This window comes from Hetaerina americana, unplaced genomic scaffold, assembly GCF_022747635.1.
Source record: "Hetaerina americana unplaced genomic scaffold, ioHetAmer1.1.p SCAF_3, whole genome shotgun sequence".
In the NCBI taxonomy this organism is placed as follows: Eukaryota; Metazoa; Arthropoda; class Insecta; order Odonata; family Calopterygidae; genus Hetaerina; species Hetaerina americana.
This window is the reverse complement of record NW_027286874.1, coordinates 49,013,874-49,039,900: the sequence shown is the minus strand read 5'-3', so window position 1 is coordinate 49,039,900 and position 26,027 is coordinate 49,013,874. Positions and strand designations below refer to the sequence as shown.

Sequence of the window (26,027 nt, the reverse complement as noted above, 5' to 3'; positions counted from 1 at the left end):
TGGTTACATTTAATTTTTGGTAACGCCTCTCGGCATTATGTAATGAGAAGACCCATGATCATTATTTGAAATTAATGATACCATGTTTTGTGTATTCCAGAGATGTTGTAACAGAAGTGTGATATGAATGAGTTCTACGAAATTCATAGTTATATGTTATTTTTAAAATGATTTCATAATAATGTCTGGTGGCATGTCTATATATATTTTTCATTTCACTTTTCCAGAGCAGAGATTGGCTCCAGTTGAAAATCGTTGAAGCCGTGCCGGAACCATCGAGATTGGGGTCTACCCTAGCTGAAGCAGTTGCCATGCAGAAAGCTCACGACAACGTCCTTATGCAGCTACAGGTTCTGAATTGACTTAATTTGTAACCGCTTCTTGTCATTGAAAGCTTAATTCTTTTGAATCAGCATGTATCTTAGCTCCTCTCTGTTATCTAATTGATCATATCATAATTATAGTAATTATGTGACCACATCCTGCTGCCTCATTAATCAAAAAGTGAAAATTAGTTTAAGTATTTTTAGTAACATGCAAGTCACCGCTTGGGTGTGTGGCAGGGGGTGAATGCACAGCAGACTAATTTGACCCGAATATTTTTACCCCTATCGTGTTCGGACAACATTATTCTGATCTCTTATCGTTCGTGGAAAAAAATGGCATTTTAAATATATCTGTTCTACACTTGATCTCTGTAATTTTATTAAAATGATCTCCCCTACCGTAGTTAGATGGGGGTAATAATGCATTTTCAACAACACTGCTAAAGAGACTTGCTTCCAATGTATGCAAGAGATTTAATCTGTAATTTAACCTTCGCTCCGTGACGGATTCCCAGCCTAGGTCCTCCAATATTTTTGATACGCTACTCAGCTTATCATATCAACGTTTTACAAATCGAGCTCCTCTATGCTGCACGCGATCCAATTCTCCGAAACCTATTGAAAGATTTGAAACGTGCTGGTTTGGAATTAATTTTTAATATAAATCTTTTGAATGAGCGAAATACACAGTTTAATTATGGGTTGAGGATGGACTTATATTAATAAATATGAAATATATAAAATAATTTATGGACCGTAGCAAAAAGACGTATGAAGTCATTAATAATGTTCGAAATTGGAGTCAGCAAGATATGCCGACAGAGTATCATTTCCGCCATACCTTTTGCGATCCTTGATTTTTACTTCTCTTATAAGTTGCAGATATGCTAGAGTTCAATCTTTAACCCAAAGGTATACATTAAATAAGTTCTAGGGCATTAAAAGAGCGATGTTCAATGAATAACCGTCGTATGTCTGACACCCCCATCTTCCCATTCATGGCTGGTACTCTGCTACTACTCAGTGTGGCTGCGATGAAGGTTTTTGAAATTTATTTTATTTTATGTTTTGGTTTGTCAAAACAGGTTGGCCACTCGGGTGAGAAAATTTGTATATCGGGTTAATTATCAACTGAAAAAGTTAGGATCGTTTAATTTTTCAAAAATTATTTAAAGTATGTTAAGGGGCCAAACTTGAAAAATGATTTGGGAAAAATTTATTGTGTTCTGGAATTTCTCATGAGATGGACATTTTTTTAGGGCAGTGTGTGCTCATCGTAGGACAACGTGCGTGCAAATACTTAAACAACTACTATTTAATGGCCTCACTTGGGAGACAGAAAAGTTTTTTATTGTAAGATGTATGCTCGATGAAAGAGAACAAATCTCCTTTGCTGGAGGTATTAAATGTTATGAAAAATAATTAAATTGCGTTTTCTGTAAACATTTGTAGAATATATTTTATACCTACCCGTTCGATTGTTTACATATTCGGGGCTAAACAAATCGGTGGTAGATGTGATATACTACCTTGATCAAAAAGTTCCCGGAATAACCACCGTGTGGCGCTCCCATCGTTCCGATTTGAGTTCTGTTTTTTTTGTTAAATTGGTACATCTGTTGTTGATATTCCCTTTAAATCTTAGTGTCATAACTTGACATTTGCAAAAGTTACGTAGCCAAGAGTACATCTATCTCTGTGTGTGTTGGCGATTTTTTACAATTTCAGAAATGGATTTAAATTTGCAACAACGAACTTGTATTAAATTTTGCGTAAAAAACGGATTTAGTGGCGCACGGACGTTGGAAATGTTGGAAGCGTTTCGGCATCGATTCTCTAAAAAAAACGGTCGTTTACCAGTGGCACGAGCGGTTCAGAAGTGGTCGTGAGTCAATCGAAGATGATGAACGCAGTGGCAGACCATCGACATCGAAAGTCGGTGAAAAAATTGATAAAGTAAAAGAAATGTTGGTCAATAACCGCAAATTAACCATCAGAGAAATAGCGGAGGACTTGAACATTGCCTATGGATCCGCCCAAGACATTGTGGTTAATGATTTGGGTTTCCGTCGTGTAGCAGCAAAGTTGGTGCCAAAAGACCTCAATTTCATGCAAAAAAGAGACCGTGTTGACGTCGCAAAAGACATGATTTGCGAGGCTGAATCCGATCCCACATTCATCAAAAGGATCATTACTGGAGACGAGACGTGGGTTTATGAGTACGACACGCAATCCAGACATCAGGCAAGTGAATGGCGTTCACCAAATGAGCCGAGACCAAAAAAACCACGTCGTTTTCAGTCAAAAAAGAAGGCAATGCTGACGGCTTTCATGGATTACAACGGTGTAGTGCATCATGAATTTTTGCCAGAAGGCCAGACAGTAAACAAAGAGTATTATTTGGGCGTTATGAGACGTTTGCGTGAAGCAATTCGCCGAAAGAGACCAGAAATGTGGGCAGAAAACTCGTGGATTTTGCACCACCGTCGCACAGTGCTATCATTATTCGTAATTTTTTGACGAAAAATGCAACAAATACCATCCAACAGCCACCCAATTCACCTGATTTGGCTCCCTGTGACTTCTTTCTGTTCAATCGAGTTAAAAAACCATTACGGGGAACGCGTTTTAGCAGCCGAGAGGAAGTAATGGAAAAATCGCAGGAAGCACTGATGGACATACCGAAAACCGAATATAAAAAATGTTTCGAGGATTGGATCAAGCGCTGGCATAAGTGTGTTGCAGTCGATGGGGATTACTTTGAAGGGGACAATATAGATTTAGATGAATAAACTTGTATTTTTAATTTTCTGAATAAATTCCGGGAAATTTTTGATCAAGGTAGTAATTTCATGGAGCGTGATATTTTTGTTGTCTCCAATTGTAGTGTGGTCCTCAACTCTATTTTCACCTAGATAAAAATGTTGATCGAAAGATATCTTCGAACAAAGGAAAGTGGAACGCCCCCAGCCTCTTCTTTTATCAGCCCTTAACATCATATTATACCCGATGATAGTCATCTATTTGACCGAAATTTCGATATCGGCGAATATTGTTTTTCTGTATTTTCTTTTATGTATGAAGAATTAAATTAGAAACTGAGGCGCGAAAATAACAGCGCGAAAGAAGCGTGGTGGAAGACGCAGTGCGTGGATATCAAATGTTTACAAAGGAAGGATGTAATTGGTGCACTATTAAAAGGTGAAAGATCGAACTGGAAGTAAGAAGGGAAAATTCTTGAAAATAATCAAAGATAACTCAATATAATTATTAACTAAACCAGGGCAGATTCAAGAGAGGTAGAAGGAATAGAAAGAGTAACTAACTATATGGTAAAGGTATAGGCAAGCAAGCTTAGACATAGAAAGAGAATACGTATGTCGTAAATGAGAATACCTTAGGTACAGACTTCCTCGACGGTGGGATAGAACGGCCATTGAGGGAATTTAAATCAAAAAAGGGCTTGAGGGTAAACGGCATTACGGCGGAATTAATTAAGGATTTAGAATTTAGAAGAACTTGTTAGTTCTCCCGAAAAATCAAATGAAAATAAATATAATTTAAACAAAAGGGGTAAGGTTTTGGAGAAAGAGAAAGGCCAAGTTAAATATTAAAATGGGAGTTCATAAACTGGAGCGGATGGAACAGTTATACAATATCGGACGTGTTTTCGACCAAAATGGTTATAGTAATAATAAGACGATTCGCGTTTGACAAAGAAACTTTCGCGAGGTGAAGGAAATTCATAACAGTGACGTTGGTTAAGAATACTACGAAAAGGCTCATTAAAACTTTGATATGGAGCGCTGCTTTTATACGACGCGGCAACATGATCGTTAAAGCAAGGCTTTTGAGGTATGGGCCTGGAGAAGAATGGAAAATGAGACATTGACAGGAAGGGAAACAAACAAGGATTAGCTAGGCATTTAAGGGGAGGAGAGGGGATTGTAGGGAGAAAACTGAAGGAGGCAGGAAAGAGGGATTCAGAGCGTTTTGATTGGTAATGGGATGCTGAAGACTGTGATAGAGGGGAGAACGATAGGCAAACGAGGAAGGAGTAGGAATAGGATAGGTATGCTGGATGGAATGAATGGAGGAATAGAGTTCGCGGAATTGAAGTGGGGCTTTTGCACATAGTGTCGGATATCAGGTTGTTTTGTTAGGAGAGCAGATAAATGCATCGTTATACCGTTGCTTGGGCTGTATCCATCCAAAACCTACATTAACCTGTGGAATACCAACTAATAATAATAATATTCCTTATTCTTATATGTACAGGTATATAGACGGTTCCATGTACAGTCGGACATAAATTATCCTCACCTTTTTCGATTTTTTAAACATTATACGTGCTTTTCGACTATAAAGAGAAGCTATGAAATATCAATTCGTACTCTAATGTGCATACAGACACGTATCAAACATTTTTCTAGGTATTTTTATCAAACCTTCTGCAACTCTCAAAATGACATTTTAAAATTTCATATCTCTTAAAATAAGCGAAGCAGACATTATGTCAAGCTTCCTATACACTTATTGAGAACTTTTATTACGATTTAAATGTTGACTTTTTTTGAAAAAATAGCTCATTTTATTTTTATTTTTTTACAATTTTACCTTTTCAGCGCCCTCATACTAGAAGAAAAGATCTCATTAAATATTTTCATTCAGATGTCATATTTCGAGGTCAAAAATCATATCCAAATTGGTAGAGAAACTTCGGAAGACTAATTTCTTTGTCGACTATCTCTTTAGCGAAGGGTGAATAATAATAATCAAAGAAAATCTTATAACTGCGTATATTATAAACAATGGAGTACATATTTCTAAACAACTTACATCTTCACAGCTGTGGCAGAAATAATTAATGGCGTATTAAATATTTTTCTTGTACCAAGTTACGGCGGATTGTTATCTTCGAGTTTACAAAACAATGGCGGATAACATAAAAATGGGTAATCGGGGAAACAGTTTCTCTTTATGAAATTTTATCAGAAATTATTTCACTGTTTTAGCTCCCAATATTTTACAAGTTTTGTATTATGGTAACTACTCACGCTGGATATAATTTTACCGAAATTTCTATTCCCTATTTAGGGTTACAGGCATGGCATAGAATGAGCCCTAGTGACCAAAGAACCAAGCAAATTCCAAAACGCGATTTTGTTTCATGGGTTGTTTTGTTAACGAGTGTCGCTAAAACGCGATTGCATGATAATTTCCATCCAAATCCAAGGTTCAGCTAAAACTGTCAACTCCTTATGTAGCTTTTCATTCCGCTAATTAGCGAGCATAGTCGATGCATTTAGTAAGGTTACACTTGGCGTCGAACTTACTCGATTTAAATATTGTGGATAACTTTGCGCGCAGCGCACTTTGTATATTTGATTTGTGGATCTGCTTAATGCTTTACAAGAAATATTATTGATATAATCTCCACTGAAGTAAAGCAAACGCAGATTATTTGTTTGGCTCCTTTGCTGGTCAAGTATTATTGGAAGTTGTTTACCAGTCAATCTTATCTAATTGAATAGGCCCTAAATATCAATATGTATTTTAGTCTTCCAAGGAACTCAGATATGCCAAAGCACTGCCCAGGAAAAAATAGGCGCCTAAATTTAGCATAACACCGAATCACGATACAGCTCATTTGATTATTGCCTCCATTCATATTACATAAAATGTTTATTATTGGCCTCACTCCGCCTTGTTTGCGCGACGTTCTCCTTAAGGAGCAATGGTAAGATTTGCGTCTGCCGACGGACGCTAAGCAAAAATTGCCATTTCCGAAGCAACCGCATGAGTTATGTCGACAGTTCTTATCGCCAGATGTCTTGTATCAAACTCCGTCGTCAAAGAGTGTCGATTATTATCTCACCCACAGGGGCAGATCGTTAGGTAATTTGTCGACCCAAATTTCCCGCCATATACAAATTAAGTTATGGCTGTTTCCATGATAAATAGCACATCTTGTGTGTTTATCGACTCAAGTCTATTACTTTTAGTTGTTTATTTTTTCTTGCCCTGCTTTCGGCTAAATCAATTTTTTTAGCGCTTCCTACCCATTTTTGAACCATGGCTCGGGGAATACAGAATATAAACCTTCCACTCTTTTTTTTTAATTTGCTTTCACTTCTTCTTCGCTGTCATCACTTGTACCTGGAAGACCGTCTAATCAATCTTAAGCGGATTTTCTGTCATTCATCATGTTCTGCGAAAATATTATGTTTAATTTTTTTCATTCACGTATCCGTAATTTGTAAAATATCGTAGTGATTGTTATTGTATGTCCTCTATTGTTTCAACTTTGTGATACTTTCGGGTGTACCTGTATTTTTAATGTTGAGAAAGGATCCACTAAGGTCAATTCCAATAATGGAGAGTAATGTGGCTGGGGTTCCCAGCGTCTGACCTCTTGGAGCAAACTGAAGATGAACCTGTCCCTTCCAGTCAAAAGAATCTATCAACACCATCTTCACATTTGAGCAACTCTGGTGTGCTCTTCTGTTTTTCGGCAATTAATTTCCCAGCGACTGCAATTTTGATTCAGTATCGTAGCCATACAGGTATACACAAGTTTCATCGCATGCTATAGCATTTTCAGGAACTGCTGATCGCGTCTTTTAAACTCCATTGTGAAGATTATAATGTTGTTTATCTGGATGACTTTCAGACACAAATCAAAGAAGAAGACGCAAAACCCTTCTCATCGGGGCACAAATGTTACACATTGAAAATAAAGGAATGAAATTGGATGTTTTGGAGCAATTTGAAATTTTCCGACGTAGCTTTTAGCCTGTCTGCATAATGGTCAGAGCACAATACCTGCACAACCACTCCCATGTTTCTCCGATTCGAATGCTCCCAGAATACATCCAGAACTTCATTAAACTCACTTTCTTTTTCCCATTGTCGTGCACCCTCCAACATCCTATGCATTAGCCTACTCGTAGAGGAAGCCTTGCTCCCGCTCGACCGGACGATTTGCGACGTGACTCCGTCCCCATGAGTACTCATTAACAAAGTTAGATATAGTCTTGAAATTGGCTGGATGTAAATATAATTGTATTTGGTATCTGGCAATGTCAGTGCGTTCATCAATTTTTTAAATTATTTTTATTTCGAAAATTAAAATACGGGAAAACTAGTAAAACGGAGTCTATTTCTTCGAAAACTACCAACAAATTGAAAAAAATCAAAAAGGCAGAGAGATTTATGTTATTATTTCTATCAGTATCATGTCAAGTTACGCCAAATATGCGGTATTCGCCAATGGGATACGCGATTTAGCGAAAATCCTACCCAAGAGGCGTACTGCTTTTGAAGCGCACCCAGTAAGAATTGGGGAACCATTGAAAAATAAATCTGACTTCGCCGAGATTTGAACCCAACCCTCGGGGTGAGAAGCCATTGCGCAAGCAGCTGAAACAGCTTGTTTGTTGAAAAGTAAAGACGATCGGGTCTCTACATTTTAATGATTTGCCTTTTGTTTCACTGATTCCCTGCCAGCAAATCTTAACTGCGACTGGTGGAGACAATTTTCCATGCAAACTTGTTTTTTTGCTATTAAAATGATGATTTACGATTTCATGGAGCATTTTTTAAAAACACCCTAGTATGCTATAGTATATTTAAATGATAACGAATATATAAAACATATGAATAAAAATGATGATTAACGAGGTGGAGCCACATATTCTGGTGCCGCATGAATAACTTTTTGGAAACTCTATTGAACATTTCACAGCCTCAAAAATAGTAATGATTTTAAAGCCCATCTTTTAGGTTATACGCAAAAAAAGACACCAGATGAAAATTCAGGAAAATAGGTCTTATTTTAGGATATCATTGTTCCACTTATGCTTTATGCACTCTTGCTGGACAAGGACAAATAAATGGGAAATGGGGATGGTGTGGTGGCCAATGCACTGGCCCTCAGGGGGTCTGCCATAAAATCCTGGAGTCGGCAGATTTTTTTAGTGGTATCCCAATCCTTACTTGAGGTATTGTGTGGAGAGCACACCATCCATCGGATGGGACATTAAACTGCAAACCCTTTCATTTAGAGTAGGCTAATGCCAATGCCGGGTTCTTCTCCACCCTTCCTTCTTTCTCATAAATCCCTAATGGCACAAATCACCTCGTCTGTTGGTCACTTCCTTTAAATCTACTGTCACTACAAAGAAGTGAAGCCCAAGAAACATGCCCATTTTTATATAGCAACATCTAATGTTTTGTGTCCAGCTGATCCATACCCTCTGGTGTTTACAATGAATGAAATCAAAAAGTTATCACAATATTCTGCATGTATCTCTGTTTGCAAATGTGCTCTAGTGTTGTTTTTGGAATAGAGGGTGTCTATGAATAATGTTTGTTCTCTCTGTTGTTTCTTATTTATCAGCATAAATTTTACTCGCACATACGCATTGCATACTGGCTGGAAGACCAATTAAATAAGATTAATTACAGTTGGAAACTCGAGAGTGTATCTGCTATTTTCCCATTCCCCTCACTCTGCAGCATTGTTTTTGCCAGAACAGGACAGAAGTTAATGCTTTTCCTGTATTGTCACCAGAGAATTTGTGTGACTAGTGGTTTATGGTTTAAAGTATTCTTCATTCAAATAATGGCAACAGGGTTCATCAACTTGGAAACGCTCAATAAATGATTGAACCCATAGTTGCAGATGAGATTTATCAAAATGATAGTGCCACTACTTCTTTATTTAAGGCAAGGCAAGTAAATTGAGTGTTGCAATGAAAACACAGTCTTCAAAATTAAGTGCAACAATTTGAGAGATCATTCGCCTTGACTGGGATGATTCGAATGATTTTTAAACTCTCAAATTGTTGCATTGAAATGCACATTAGCGGATGACTCTGTTAAAAGTTACTGTTGCGGCATCTCCCACAGTTTCTTTGAAAATTCAAAATTAAGGTTATCACAAGTTTTCTGGACATTAATGGGTGGTTATTTAAATATTTTATGTGCTGATTTAAAAAAGACTTTCAATTTTCTCCATCACACATGAATCTCTTACAATGTCAATTGGAAAGTATGAGGAAATACCTTTTTGTATGAATTAGAGAAAAAATTTAATAGTATAATTTTTCTGAATTTCCTTTTTGAAATTTTAAAACTTTAAGGCACATACAATGTAAAGGAGAAAGAATATAACATTTTATTTACATTTACAAGGTCTTGTAATTCCTTTTTCTTTACCTGTGAACACTTCTTTTAGTGCTCTTCCTTTTGAATTAGACTTCCTGATCAACTTTTTGTAACAGCCAACAAAGTTCTGCTACCACGATGCAATGTCATCATCCTTGGTATTATTGTTCCATGTCCTTTTCATCCTAGCATCCTAGTTCTCCTTCTTTCTTGTGAACTTCCCAAAGACTCTCATAAAAGTAGTCAATATGAACATTCAGAAAAATAACCTTTAATCTCATGGAGTATCTCAGTTCTTTGAGCTTTATTAACATGTTTTCTACTGTTTATTTGTAGTAAGAATCTTTGTAATTCCTCAAGAAACTCTTGACAAATTCCTTGAAGGTATCCTATGCCTCTATTTTAAAATTTTTCATATTTTTTCAAATTCATTGTCCTTGATAAGTTTCTCTTAATGAGATATAAATGCCTGAATCAACAAAAATCCCTTTCTTCAACTTAGTATTTGATCATTTTGGAAAAAAATATACAAAAATAACTGAAACACTCCTTTGGTAGAGCTTTTACAAACTGTTTAACCGGTTCAAGTTTTTTATTAAGAAGAAGTAGGCAGACTTTTTTAGGATCAAGTAAACTTTATTAGAAGGAATTTTTATCTTCTGGTTGTAGGGTTGCCTTTCTTGAACTTGCTTTTTTATTCAATATATAGCCTTTGCTTGACTGTCCAATACACTAAAAGCAGGAATAAATTTTTTTCTTATTTTTTATCTCCATGTCATCCAAGCAACATGTACACTATTTTCTGAAAACCACATATCATTCAGATCTTATCCCTGTACTTGAGCTTCATAAGAATGAAGGTTACATTTTCATTATTTTCTTTCAGGAAAACAGAATGACTAACTGGGATTTAAGCATACTTGCTGTCATTATGCAGCAACAGTGTGAGCAGGATTGTTGGAGGCATCACTTTGTGGAAGTGATTTATAGTGGAAAAGAAAATACTTTTATCTTCCTTGAACGTTTTTATTAAGCATGACCTAGGTTTCATCTTACTTAACGTTTTCTCCTCCCTATTAGTTCAAAAATTGTATCAGAATAAATTTAAAAAAATAGCAGTCACATCCATATTCAAATCCATCCCCAAGAAAGACACAGCGAAATGGAAAAGAATTCTCTTTCTGGAGAATATATCTCGTAAAGGGACCAGAACCTTTCCAAAGAACAGGGTAAAACCCACCTTCTGTAATAAAGGCTACTGAGGGAATCTTTCATCCAACAGCAAGGGCAAAATTCCCATCATGGAAAAGAGTGGAGTGTATAAATTTCATTGTGAGTGCTCTGCCATTTAATTGGACGAACAGGGAGACAATTCCATGAATGCGTGAAAGAAAATTATGCATTTCAAAAACAAAATCCTTCTTCCCATTTTGCCAAGCACCCACTGGACAATAACCACACAAGTGACTTTGTTCCTGAGATGGTACATTTGGAGATGAAGGGCTTAAGAAGAGATGATGCCCTGGAACATTTGAAAATTTCCATGAACACTCATTATAAGGGTATATTGGTTAATGACTTGATTTATTCCTTCCGGTCCTCCCTCCTCCTTCTGTTCCACAGTCCCTTCCCCCCCTAATGCCGTGCCTAAACCCCCCCCCCCTTCTTCCCCCTTTCCCCCCCCATACACACACACACACACACCAGTTTCCCTTCATTCTCCCCTCCTCTCAATTGCCTGCATGTCCCCCCTCCTCTACTCTGTTTAGTATATAAAGCAATGTGTCTTCTGTACTTCACCTGATAATGAGTATGTAAGTGGAAACCTAGGCTATGCTTAATAAAAACATGTGGAAGAACAAAGTATTTTCTTTTCCAATAATGTGAGGTTTATTTTAATGAATTAAAAGTCTCTAATTTGTTTTCCACATTTATCCAAACATGGCTGATGTGTGTAACTCAATATAAGGGAGTATGATATTACTATGTGTAGGAGACTGCCTTCCTCTGATTTTCCTGAAATGCCTCTCCAAATGCCATGACTGATTTCTTGTCTCCTCATTGTTTCTCATAATGGTTGAAGACAAATACCTGAGAAATGCTTACATTCTATCCCTTTTATGGTGATCAATCTTCCACTCTGTCTTTTGTGAGATAGGGAGCACTTTGTCTGTTTATTGGATCAAATATACCTTCCTCTACTTTGCTGCCTGCACATGAAACCATTCAGTTAATAGAAAACTACTGACGTATCTGGTATCAGATCCTATTAACAAGAGGCAACATGTTCATCTTACTCTATCCAATATCCACCCACAAGGATGTGTGGCAGGACACCATGCATGGACAATGATTGGAAATAAAACCTTGCATGGAAAAGGAGAGTGGAAAGTTTGTAAAGGAAGATTAATTATTGTGTTTATGCATCCATCTATTTTTGTTGTAGTTGACACGTATAGTTAATCCACATCACATCTGGGAATGCATTACTTGTGGATACAAAGGCTTCTGTTCTTGTAATAGAGATGATGGAGAATGTTATTGTAACTTCAAAGAAAAAGTTACGTGAAGGATTTTCTTGTACTTTATTCCTGAAATCAGTACTCAAATATCTATGAAAATCAGATAAAATATAAAAGACAACTTTTCCATTGTAGACCTATATAATCTTTGAGTTAATGATGGCACCCTCACTATGACCATGTCTGTCATCATCCTTAAGGCTTCTCATTTCCTCATGGAACCAATAGGTACTAAATCAGTGCAATATCGCAGCAAATGTACTTACAAGACTACAGTTAGGTGCATCATGATTGTATGCCCGCCCAGCTATGCTAGCACAAGTTTATCAATTGTCCCTGGGTAAAGCAAATATTGGTGTCCCCAGGCATAAAAAATGTATTAGCCGTAGCACATTTTTCTTGTATGATTTTTAACCTAAAAGTACATCTCTGTTAATATTGTTGATTAATTTTAATGGGACATGAATTTTTTTGCAGAGTAAGCAGAGTCCTGTAGAGGAGTTGCTAAGGCAAGCTGATCAGCTCATATCCACCCAACGCCCACGTGCTGAAGTGTATGCTGCAATGGCTGAATCTTTGGGTTTAGCATGGAAGGATGTGAATTCTCTACTTGAGCTGAGAAAGACAGTGCTAGATCTCAATGTTGCCTACCATAGGTATGTAATTTACTTATTAATTCACATAATGTGCTAAGCATTTTATGTGATATCCAAGTACAAGTATATAGTGAGTCTGCTAATTTTCTCCTTCCTCATTAAATGAATGTATGCAAACCAAGATTATTTCAAAATTCCTGATAGAACATAGCTAATTCTAATAATAAAATGAAATAATGCATATGAAGTTGAAAAATAAATTCCTACTGAAAAAGAAAGATTAGTACTAAAAAAATAATCCAAAAAAACAGTAGATATAAGGGTACTTTTTCTTGAACGTTATACAACGAAGATGTCTCATCCAAAGATTTTTTAACTTCTGTTGGCTCAAAAAGTAATGCTTATTTTCTTTCCAAGAATTAAACTGAATGCTAATTTTCATAGCATAAACCTAAAATATGCACATTTTACAAATGTGTACACTAGGACGAACTTTCAGAACTTACTCTATTTTCTTGTATGTATATTTCTTGTTTGTCAATAAAAAAATCAGATCATTGGCTCGCCACTTTTATTGGAAATTGGTGAGAGATCTATAAATTTCAAATATAGTATCAAATAATGTATTTATAGTGTAATCATTGTGCCCCTTTGAATTATAATTCTAGAGCTTTACAAACTATTACTGTCCATACCTACCTAACATTTATTGAGCTAACACATTGTATTATTGTATTATAATGAGCACAGAGTGTGGTGAGATTCTTAATTGACATCAATTGAGATTTTATTTTTTTTAAGAGAAACATGGCTTTCCTTTACTGATCATATTGTTAATTTACTGTATGTTAACAGTCTATACACCATTAGGTTGGGCTAAGTAGTTGAATTATATTGTATCAGTCATGTATTGGAATCATTAAGAAGTAATTACTTTTCTATGATACAAAATTCAACGTTGAGTGACCCTTACCCTGATATCATTTATTCTACTGGAAAACAAATAGAATAGCATGTGATAATCCTTACATGAAAACTGTATTCCATTATAAGCCAACATCCTCAGCTAGACAGTTGAATAATTAATGAATTCAAGTTAAACAAGGGTTTCCTACAGGTAGTTGTGAAGTTTCATAATTCCCACAGAAACTTAAATGGGAAGGGAGAATAGAAATTAGATCCTGGGAATTTGACAAATGGGGAGGAGTGTTATTTCTTGACCATTACAACTTACATACACTCTCGATTGATCGAATGGAGATCGATATGTAGCAAGGGATTGAATGTAGATCAATAGATTGAATTTCATAGGAATTATGACAGGTCAGCATTTTTCACCTTCTGAATTTAGATCCCTCTCTGATTCCACCTCGGTGGATGTCCTCAATCCTAAGGTGATGGTGGCAGTAGTAAAATGGAACTGTATCAGAGGTCATTATATAGTTTCACTTTGCTACATTTTTTGTCTTCACATGGTCAGAAACTCACAGTGATATGGTTGTTTAATTCTTAGATGAGGAGTTATAGTTCAAATCTTGGGAAGAAATGGTACACTAATGGGGGTTGAGCATCGTAGCTAGTTTGTGCATTGTAAGGTAACATGAAGACCTGAATAAAGATTAAGGACTAAATGCATAATTCTAAAAAAATTATAAAATCTAAAGAGTATACTATATATATATTTCAAACTAAAAAAAACACTTGAATATTAAAGTACATTAAAGGGCAAAAAATAAATTTTTCTTCTACCATCAAGAATTTTTGTCCAATTAATACGCAAACTGAAGCCATGAAAACTTTATTTTGCAAAATGTAGTCTGCATTGATTTTGTCCCCTTCAAAGTACTCTCCATTCAATTCTATGCACTTAATCCATCATCTTTTCCACTGTTTAAAGCACCTTTGGAAGTCCTCGGCAGTTGGGCTTTTTAGTTTATACGTCTTTTCTTGCTTTATTGTGTCCGCACCTTCCCAGTGATGTCCCATCATCACATTTTTGTATTTTGGGAATAGGAAAAAGTTACAGGGGGCAAAATCTGGTGACTAAGGAGGATGATCAAGGATGGTGATTGAATTTTTGCCAGAAACTGGTGAACAATCAATGCTGAATGTGCAGGTGCATTTTCATGGTTAAGGATCCATCAATCATGTTCAGTTAAAATAGTGTGCACTGTTGATTTTCCTAAATTCAGTTCATCAGCTATCATTCGGACAGTTTTTTGACGATCAGTAAGAGCAAGGGACTGCAGACCATCAATGTTGTCATCAACACAGACGGTTGAAGGTCGTCCCTGCCTTGCATCATCCATAGCACCTTGCCATTTTAAAATGCTGTTCTCTTTAAAATGGATGTTTTCTTCAGAGCATTATCACTGTAAACAGCTTTCAAAATTTCAGTAATTTCTTAATAACTTTTACCACACTTCACCAAAACACTTGATGCTGATTTGTTGCTCCGTGATTTGTCAATTTCCATTTTTTAAAAACAGTAAAAACAAGGACAACAGAAACTAAATAACTGGCACCATACGCACAGCTTGATGATCCGCCAAGCACAGACGGCTCATTGGGTCTCAGGCAACTAGTGCCGCTAGTGGGTGGGGTTATAGTCCGCATCATGGCCGCCAATTTGCACCTGCACGTATTTATTGCACAGACCACGTGTACATGACCGTAAAACAGTGTAGGCATTTTTTGCTCATCTCCTTTAGACATAATCTTGAAGATGATCATTGCCCTAGTGTAACCTTAATATTTCTGAACTTTACTGTTTATCTGTTGCTAAAGAAGAATGATTTAATATCTAGTCATGAATAAAATTTGTTTTGCTGACGAAAAAAAATTCATTTTCTACCTTTAACAGCTTGTTGAAATAAAACCATGACTCATAAAAAGATTTTTGGATTCTTTTTCTTTCTAAATGGTATTCTTGAAATCCTTAAAGTATGTATTTCTGGTTGAAGTTCAAACTAAGATCTATTGACTCATTGAGTCACCATGTTCTTAATAAAGTAATTCAGTAGCATTAAATCAGGGAGCTATGTACATACTTTAACATGGTGAGAAAAACTTAGTTTATTATAGAAAAATGAATTGAATTACATTTTAGTTTTTTTGTGTCTTTAAAAATTATTGAAGTTATTCTGAAATCACAATTTCAGTCAAGCTAATATGTGTATAGAGAGAATGCATGAACTAGAGGCTGAATGTCGTCGTAAAGATGAAGAATTTTGTGAAGAGGACCCAGAATTAGTTAAAGCAGCATTGTCGAGATTGCATGATTCCCGCAAGACCATGCTTGAGTCACTCTCTGCTGCTTTACAAGAAGGCAAGGCTCTTCTTGGCAAGACAAAAGAAATAGCTGCTTCAGGAACTCTTGACTCCAGGCCTGATAAAATCCGCAGCGGTGCTGAATATGGTGAGTGTAAGACGGCTATTGTATTCATTTTTTTCATTAGAATGAGATGAACTCCATATATGAGCAAATAATTACATTTTTGCTTCACTTGCGGTGAAAATGAAGGAAAATAAAAATAAAATAATGGCTCATATAGAGCAGCAAGAAAGTTCCTCAATGGTTTTAATAACAATTTTTCCAGCAAGTTCTAAAATTTGATGATTTTGGACTCTCACCCTTTCACAAATGTAATTGCCATAAAAATTTAATCATTTTTCTTTAACCTGCACTTCTCTCAATAAAATGCAAAAACATAGTTTGAATGTGAAAAATGGAATTTTGAATTTCTTTGTTCTATAATAATGTATTCATTTCAAAATTTTATTTGTATTTTTTAACTTTCCTAATGTATGTACTTTCTGTTAGAATGTCAAGCTAGCTTCTCTGCATATCTGAATATTCTGAAACTTTGTATCTCTAAAACCACAAGCCATAACCACTTGCCACATTTCTTATATGTATTTATCTAAAATTTTCACTGGATTCGTCATACCTTATTCATTGCTGGTTAATAATAATCTAATATTCCTTATAAGGCTAACTCACTTACTGAAATTTATTTGATAAATTTAATGGTTTGTGAGAAGAAAAATAATGATAATATTCTCATTTTAATGAATTAAAGACTACTTTGATCCATTTGTAGCTGTATCCCAGGTAGAGCATTGGTTGGAATCACTCCATGATCATAGGCAGTCTTTAGATGGGACATGGAGGAATTACAGATCGACCTTGGAAAGACAACTTGCACTTTCCTTGCTGGCTAGTGATTTAACTGCATTAGAGAAGGCTTTATATCAAGCAATGGATATCAATCTACTGCAGAAAGAACGGCATATATATGACCTCCCTCTGGGTGATTCATCATCTTCAGCTGAACTTCTCCTGCATGAACACAAGAAATTGGAGAATATTTCAATGGTAATTATTGTATCTGTTTGAATTTGTGAATTATATTTAAATTTATTAGCATTTGAAAGAATAAAGTTTTGCATGGGATTAATTTATAGCATTTACATTTTATTCATTTCAGGATCTAAGGGACAGAGCATTAAAAATCACTAAAGCCACTGAACATCTTGTAAGTAGCGGTCCTGCCCCTGGAGGTCAGTCTTCTGCAGAAAGGAGGGCAACTTCCAGAGCATATGCAGTTCTGGCTGGTTGCACAGATTTTGGGGAACTTGTGGAGCAGCGAACTGCATTTTTGATGAAGGCTATTTCCTTTTTCCGATCGGCACAAGCTGTGAGCATTTCCTTACTTTTTCACATTAATTTTGCATATAATTGATCCCCACAAGTCTAAATACCCTTTTTAAGATGAATAAATTAGGTCCTTACCCCAAATTTATTAATATGAAATGATCAGTAATGATGCATGCCACGAAACGGAGGGGAAAATTCTTACCTTAAGCCAATGAGACAAAATGAGGTGCTCTCCGAAGAGAAAGTAGAGAGATTAGAAGGGAAGGGACCTAATGGGTTCACCTTGAGCACTTATTAGATCAGCTGATCAAACCATTGAACAAAGACTCCCTTCCCACAGTCCTTTCTTGTCTCCATGTGTCACCCTGTGCAATCCTAATATTCAGTTGAGTCCTCTCCTCCAAAGTGGCTCAAACAGGGGGTACTTAGAATGCACAAACTGGTAAACCCTTCACCTCTTCCCTCAAATCTGAAATTTCAATTTACTGACCTTGGTATTTATTGAACATGCAAAATATTTTAAAAGTTAATTTTAGTTTTGCAATGACAAGTATCTCATGGGATCATAATAAAATTAGGAATATAAATATTGATAATTTTTTCATACCTTAAACGGATGAATACATTAATATATAGTTTAAAATAAATTATGTGGTAAATTGAGATAAAAGAAATTAAAATAATGATTCTGGTATTATTTCAATATTAACTTGGGTCAAAGGATTTTATAGGAAATGTCACTTACCTGCTGTCTCCTTATTCCTCTGAGATTTGGAAATGAATTGTTTCACATGCATTTTCAGTTTCCTCCCAAGTTTTTCCTTATTGCAATATATATTAGCACTTGATCACTTTATTTTATTTCCTTATTGCAACTCATATGACACAATTGCAAATATTGTACACACAAATTATAAACTCACAGGAGGGAGTGGTGCAAGACATTATCCCTACCATGCTGTCCTAAGTCATACCTGTGACAGTTTCTCATATGGAAATTTCATATTGCATGGCATGTAGCTAAAATAGCAATTCCATCATTTCATCATTAAATGCTTTTCACTGCTAACAGTACACAACAACTGTTGATGGCATCCATTGTCCATTGAGAACACCAAGGAAAGAACAAATTTATTTATCTTTACTTTCTAACTTCACTTGTATAGATCCCTTAGGATTTCAGAGTATTCTAATGCTTTTTAATGACTAGTAAGAAAGCAGTATAAAATGAAAAGCAATATTGCTAGATATTGGCTCATGTGTGCTCTCTTCTGTTGTGTTCATACTAAATATACCTACATTTGCCTAGCATGTTCATTACCGCAGACAAGTTTATTTGCAGAATTTTCTTTTTCTGCTTGATTTATATTTTTTCTGTCATTTTATTGCTCAGTAAATCAAAAAATTGCTCAAAATCAAATTCTACCTAAAATTATGGTTAGTTTTCAGCTGTGATATACAAACTGCTCCTGCAGGGAAAAAAACTATGCTTCTTGCACTATATCTGGAAACAATACCCTAAATTCATCTTTTCATTTTCCAGGGATTGTGTGATTTTACTTGAATTCTGGGTTCAGAGATGTAAAGTTGCTAATTTTTCTAAATTGATTTATTTGATTTAGGGATCTATCTGGACTGCATAAAACTATATTTCTACTTGATTACTATGCAAATTTGGGTCATATAAATCCAAGATTTCACAGTAATGCTCATTAGGAAAAATTAACGGCATTACCATTAATAACCTAGGAAACTGCTCAATAATTATTTAAGAATCTTGACAAACTCACTGCCAACTTTTGAATTAACTGGATATGAAAACTTACCAAAAGTGATTCCTCATATCCCAGATTCCTTCCTTATTACTGTCTTGATGGATAAAGGTTTGCTTTTTCTTCTGAATTAGTAATAAAATCAGATTGTAAAATTTATCTATCCTACTCATGCAAAAACAAAACTCAGTTCCAAAGAAACTGCGGGAGATGCCTGGGTTCGAATCCCAGTCAAGGCGAATGATTTTTACACTCTGAAATTGTTGCACAAAACTCAGTTAATTAGATATATTTATTCCCATGTCAGATACTTTTCTAATTGTAAGTTATAATTCTAATATGTCATCTTATTATTATGCTACGTGAAAAATTAAGCATTTTTGTGTCAGAAAATTAATTGTTTAACCATTTAACCTCAATTTATATTTGTATATTCACTGGCCTTCCTCTTGAGGTCTGAAAATAATCTCACATAATGATCAGGTACTATTTCCTCTCATCCATTCACCTCTCCCTCCTCTCTCATGTATCCAAGGACTTCACATTGCCTTTTCAATGACAGTCATTCATATACTCACTTTTATATCTTATCTTACCTATTAAGAGTGACTAAGAATAAGAATTTATTTGTCAGGGAAATCGATAGATCAATTCAATTCCCATCCAAAGGCTCAGGGTTACATTTTCAGCTCTAATCTGTTTGATATCACTAACTATATATTATCCTTAAATATTTCTTGTATTAATTAATGAGAGTTTCTTGAATTTTCAGTACTCTTGACAATTTTAGAAATTAATCAAAATTTAGAAATATTTAATGATAACAGTTACAATTGTTTGGATTTTGCTTTCATCATTTAAATTTGTTGAGGCCTAATTTGTTTTTCTTAATTTTAGGCGCAGTCAAAGCTTGACCAGTTAGAAGTTCAGTTGTGCACTATGCCTAAAGGATATGGAATGAATAATTCCCAGATGGTAACACTGCATTCTCAGGTTTCCAAAGCGTTGGATGATGTAGTTGAAGCTCCCATTCAAGAGGGTCGTGCAATTGTAGGAGAGATTGGAAATAAGGGTCCCAAAGGATTGCAGGTTTGTATAAATTTCTTACTTTCAATATGTGCTTTAAACTATTTGAATGCAATGAACAGGCAGTAATAGCTATCAGTATTTTGGACATCCATTGAAAATTTTCATAGACGGGGTTCACATTTTTGTAAATGTTGAGTCAACTCGGTCATTAATTTTTTTAGGACCTAATTATGCAGAACTAAACCTCTGTTTATTTATCAACATGGACAATCAGAAAAACTTATTGTTGGCAAATATGACACAATTTTAAATTTGGGAAAAAGAACGGAGGATGTAGGAGGGGTGAATGAAAAGGCAATGGCATGAATGATAATTTATAAGATAATATGTACTGCAGTGGAAATGTCAAAGCCCAAATTTGGTATTGGCCTTAACACTGTGTAATGTTTCTTTTATTTGCCTCAGATGTGCCTTGTAGTAAAACCATGAAACTATTGTGAGTTAGGGGTTGATTTAATTAATTAAATATTTTATATTACAAAACCAATTTAGCTAGATCTTAAAATTCTAGTGCATATTTTCCCTACTCTCATAATGTGATTAAGATTAAACCATTTGTTGAAAAATTCAAATTTTTAAGTGTTGCAATTGAATTCACATGTTAGGTAGCTAGTGTTAGGTCAGCTCCACTTTTTTTTGTTTCAGTGCCAGTTTTTTTGTTTCCACTAATATTTGGTCTGTAGATTTGATTCTTAGTTTTGATTATCCTGGAAAATGTATAGGAATCAAGTTATCAACAATGCAATAGTAAACAAATACTTTCAAAGAAATTATTGCTGTATTAGAAGAAATACATATGGTTTATGAAATATTTCAACAGTGACAAATTTTTGCATATCGCCTTTATGATTTTTTTAAGTTTCAAACTAAAAAGATGATTGACCAAAATTAATATATACATGTACTCCACAATAAATTTTTCATAATATCTTTCATAAAAATAGTTATTTTTAAAGCCCTGTGGTTATGCTAAGGCAAGTAAGTAGATGAAATGTATTTTCCATTGTGTTTTATATACATTATAAATTGTTTCAAGATATCGCATGCATTAAAACATTTTTGGGGACAAAAGCAACTTGTCAATATTTTTTACTTCACTGAATGGAGAGGAACCAAGTTTTAGAGATAGTGATTTCCACCAAATTTCATTTAGAAATGTGGTGCAAAAGTTACCGAGTTATTTGCCATTACACACGTAAAACCTTCACCCATTAGAATATGCATATCAGTTTTTAAGTGATCTTTTTTCATATCAAAAGAAGCCACTAACAATTAATACACAATCTGGAGTATTGTTATTCATCTTTATGAAAATATTTAATTAAACATCCGCCTTTATGTGTTATTAATTATGAAGACTAACTATGAACAATTGGGGACCACATATGTGCAGATCTAGTAAGCTTTTATGACACAATGAGACATCATTACATAAGAATCTTGGTTAATCTACTCTGCATACAAAAAATGTAAGCATTACTCATTGCATTACAGTGGTGTTTTTTAAAGGTTACTTGTACAATGTGATGTCTTCTCATTATAATTAAAGGTAAAGAACCAACTGCCGACACAATGCGGTTGGTGCCTGGTTTATGAACATCCCAGCTGGCTTATTTTTCATAGATATGAAAATTTATCAAACCTGGGAGTAACCAATCAAGAAAAGCAAGCCTTGGGTTACCTATACTGCAGGAAACAGATTTTCCTATCAACTTCTTAGTGTAGGGAATTATTGAGTTTGAACTCGGGAACTTTGCAGCTGACAAACCACCCCTCTATCCCTTTCTAGATCATATTTAAGGTAACACCAACATTGGCCATATGTCCATTGCCTATACAGGCTGTGTAAGTGCCTATCAATATGAAAAATTCTAATATGATACACAGAGGTGTGAAATGTTAGATCATTATAAAGAACATTTCTTATCTTTAATAAGTAAGAAGAAGCTGGGTACACACTAGTTATATGCAAAAATGCTCGGATGACATCCACATGCAACCTACCACCATTAAACCACTCCAGATATGTTAAATCTATGCCATTTTTTTCTATTAGGGTATCAAAAAAGTGATGGAAGAATTGGAGAATAGGAAAATACGTCTGGGAGACATGTGCACAGCACACAGAGAAGAGAATATCCGCCTTACACAATCACTTACTCTGTTTTTGGAAAGGCAAAATGATGTAAGTATTATCTGATGATGCCAGTAGGTAACAGTGTTAAATATCACTACCTTAGTTTAGCTGAAAAGTACTGCCTAAAACAGTATTTTTTCCCCACAGTTATATTCATGGCTTGTGAGCATAGCAGAAGCCTTTCTTCAGGGTCATCAGGATATGGGAAGTGTACATCCCATGGCACAGGACTTCCTTGAATTACATCAAAAATTACTGAATGACTTGAATGTAAGTTTATGAAGTTAGTACTTAGTTATGGCTTAATGCTTGGTTCATATTGTACAAGCATTAAATCTAAGAGTTCCTATTATTAACATAGTCATAATCAACAATTAGAGAGTGAGAAAATATATTTTTGATTTTATTTGTAAATTGCAATGTCTTATTTTTATTTAACTCTGATAGACTCTAAAGAAATGTTTACAATTTGCATTTTTGTGTTTGTATTTGTGTTTACTATCATTTGTTAACTGTATTTTTTTATTCCTTTTAGTTGAAAGGAACCGAAATTGAAGGTTTACTTTCAACCCTTCCTCCTATTTTGGAGTGGTTAGATGGAGAGCAAAGGACTGATATTTCATGCAAGGCATCTTCATTACGATTGCAGTGGGTAGATTTGCATTCTAGACTGGAAGCAAGGATTGATCTGTGTACCCCATATGTTGCCTTCCATTCTTTAGCTGCTAGATTAACCAAAGAAATTGATTTAGCAGAAGATGGATTTAAACAAAAACAGCAAAGAAAAGAAGGAAATGGAGATGATATGGAAGCTGAACAAAGATGGCTTTCAATTCAGCAGTTATTCCTTCAGCTAACCAACACAGGAAAAAATTTCTTGCAAGATGCTGAAAAGGTATGAATGTGTAAGAGTTTTAAAATGAATTTTTTCTAATTGTTAAATGATTTGGTGTACATAAACATTATATTAGCAACTTTACACTCTTCTAAATTTTGTCAATTAAACCACATCAGTTATTAAATGCAATGCTATTGAAGAACAGCTTTAAGGTGCATCATGTTTCCTAGGCTTGATGAAAGATCGGCATTAGGACTACCATGATTAGATTGAAAAAACAGTGATATCTGTTGTCATTTTGTAGTTCAGATTACAATTAATGTTAGAAAATTCCTTACTTTTAAAACTTTGATTGCCGATCCTCACTCCACTGGTTCCACCAATATATTCCCATCCATCAAGGTGGTATCTTGCTGAGGACCATGCTCCAGCATGGGATACCACCTCATCTTAGCTCCTAATGTAAGGGGAAAGTGTTTCTGTTAAATTCCCTCATTCAAGGGTGGCCTAATCCCCTTTTAGAAAGGTGATCATGGCCAACTGTTGCTCACCCAGGGTTTTGACTCAAGCTTCTTGGGTAGACAGGTATGGCTTTAAGAGTCTCATTGTAGAATCCTGATACTGATTAATGTTAGGCTAAGCTAGGTTAGTAAATATGCACATTTACTGTGGTCTCTTTTACATGATAAAAGGAAATTTCATTGTAAATGGCTCCAATTGCTAAATTACGATAAAATTAGTCCTTGCCCTGAATGTACTTGTAATAATTGATGTCAGTCTACAAATTATATTAGGTCACGATAAATTAAATATGACAATTTAATCATTTCCTATGTATGAATTTATTAAGGGCTGAATCATACATGGTGCGGTGGCTATTGTACTGGCTTCCCACCCGGAGGGCCCTGGTTTGAATCCAGGTGGCGGCAGATATTTTTCAGTGGTATCTCGATCCGTACTTAAGGTGCTTTGTGGAGGGTACTTTGAATGAGTATGACATCCATAAAATATGACTTTAAACTGTGAACCCCTTGGTACCTTTCGATAAGAGTAGGCTAATGCCTGAACCGGGTTTCTCTCCACCCTTCATCCTTACCGGCCATCCCTAATGGCACAAATGGCCTCAGCTGTTGGTCCCCTCCCCTGAAACTATTACTACTGAATCATATATTATAAACAAATAGGTGCTTACATGGTGATAAAATTTGTAACTTTCCTAACCAAGGTAAACATGATATTGATGCTGCCATTCCTATCAGCCAATGTTATAATGGAAGAATATTTTGGTTATTAGTTATGTGATTTCAAAATAATAACTGCGATGGTGATGATGATTTATGTAGTGGATATCTATGTCAGTCTATGCCAATTAGTATTTTTCTTGTTAAAAAGAAAATTGGGATTGTTTATTTCCATAATATGAACTTCCATTTGCTCACTTTATTTATTATTTGAGTATTTTGTAAATAATCAAGTATTTTTCTAAAAATATCAATTTTCCCCACTTACCACTGCTGAACAATTCATGCTTAAGTTTGGCAGTAATTTTCGTTCATTTAAGTGAAATTCAATATTTTATTTTTCTTCTAATTAAAACTTCTAAATGTTTAGTTTTTATTCAAAATATCATGAACAGTAATCTTGAAATATAGCCATGGTAAGCTCCATCTTTATCTTTGATTGAGTGAAATATTCCTTTGTTTTTTCCTTGACTTACAATTCATGGTAATCCCAAGTTTCAAGCTTCACTTTAACTATAGTTATAACCTTAGACAACCATTTTTAACCTGCTATATGCCTGAGCCTGATAAATAATTTATGAGGGACTTACACTCAAACTTATTAAAACGGGCTCATTGGATGGAAAAGTTGTACTCAATATGTGTATTTAATGTCGCACTTAGTACAGCATTGAAGTTGTTGACTTACTTCAAATATTCTGAAATATTGATCAGACATTTAGCCCTTCCCTCAATCGTAGAAGTAATTAGCTTATTTTCAAAAGATTATTAGCATAGTTTTTATCTTGCTTGTATAATGATCAGTTCTCAAATACCACAATTTCAAAATAATATTTGGCACTATTACTTCTCTATCTGGCTTTAAAGAAATTTTTTTTTTATATGTACATTGTAATTTACTTCTTGGTATTTAATTTCTGAAACTTTTTAATCATTGTACTAAGAAAAGCGATTGTAAATACTTTTCAAAATCAGCTTTTTTTTGGCAGAATTTATGATATTCTACATTGGAGGAGGTAGTTTCCTAATTCCCATTTTCTCTTCCACTCCATGACCCACTGAACTTGCCAAAAAGTGCATTCACATCTCAGCTCTCCTCTTTTTTAAATTATTTTTTGTTTATCTTTTTCTCCTGCCTCACCCTTTTTCATCTTTCCTTTTAACTCACTCTCTTCCGCTCTTCATCCAACTTCAAATTTGTATTTCATCCCCCCTCCCTCTTCCTCCTCTATCTTTATCTGCCTCCTCCTCCCACTCTGTCTCGTATGGCCCATATGTCCTATATAACTTCCTCCCACATATTCCCATGCTTTCCCCAAACTCATTTTTCTCACATTTTCCTTCACTCTCAACCTCCTTCACCATCACTGGCATTTTGCCAATTTCTATTCTCAGGCAACGGATCCCTATCTGGATATCAAACGTGCTTGCTTGTGTGTTCAAACCATCCTGGAGCACCTTGGATCCCGCCAGCTAGTAGTCAATGAAGCTTGGGAGGCTTGGCAACAGCGGATAACTATAAGGAGGGAATTTCAGGTGCAGTGGGAGAAGACTATGGCAGAAAGTGGAAAGGTATTACACTTATGATATTATACACCTATTTATTGTCAATGGATCAATATTACTCAAACTAGTTATGTGGAAAATATGCAGGGAATTGATTTTACAGCTTCAT

The 26,027-nt window shown here is 35.2% G+C and overlaps 1 protein-coding gene across 2 annotated transcripts in view; it reads left to right on the top strand.

Annotated features, from left to right (window-relative positions):
• The window catches only part of zormin, a 260,665-nt gene that overhangs the window by 167,501 nt on the left and 67,137 nt on the right, over positions 1–26,027 (top strand). For both annotated transcript variants that reach the window (XM_071587298.1, XM_071587299.1), the window contains 10 exons: positions 228–350; positions 12,497–12,675; positions 15,777–16,033; positions 16,719–16,993; positions 17,106–17,315; positions 19,945–20,136; positions 22,193–22,321; positions 22,421–22,543; positions 22,809–23,168; positions 25,748–25,924. In XM_071587298.1, the coding sequence (XP_071443399.1) occupies positions 228–350; positions 12,497–12,675; positions 15,777–16,033; positions 16,719–16,993; positions 17,106–17,315; positions 19,945–20,136; positions 22,193–22,321; positions 22,421–22,543; positions 22,809–23,168; positions 25,748–25,924 (2,025 nt within the window). The remainder of the gene's footprint in view (positions 1–227; positions 351–12,496; positions 12,676–15,776; positions 16,034–16,718; positions 16,994–17,105; positions 17,316–19,944; positions 20,137–22,192; positions 22,322–22,420; positions 22,544–22,808; positions 23,169–25,747; positions 25,925–26,027) is intronic.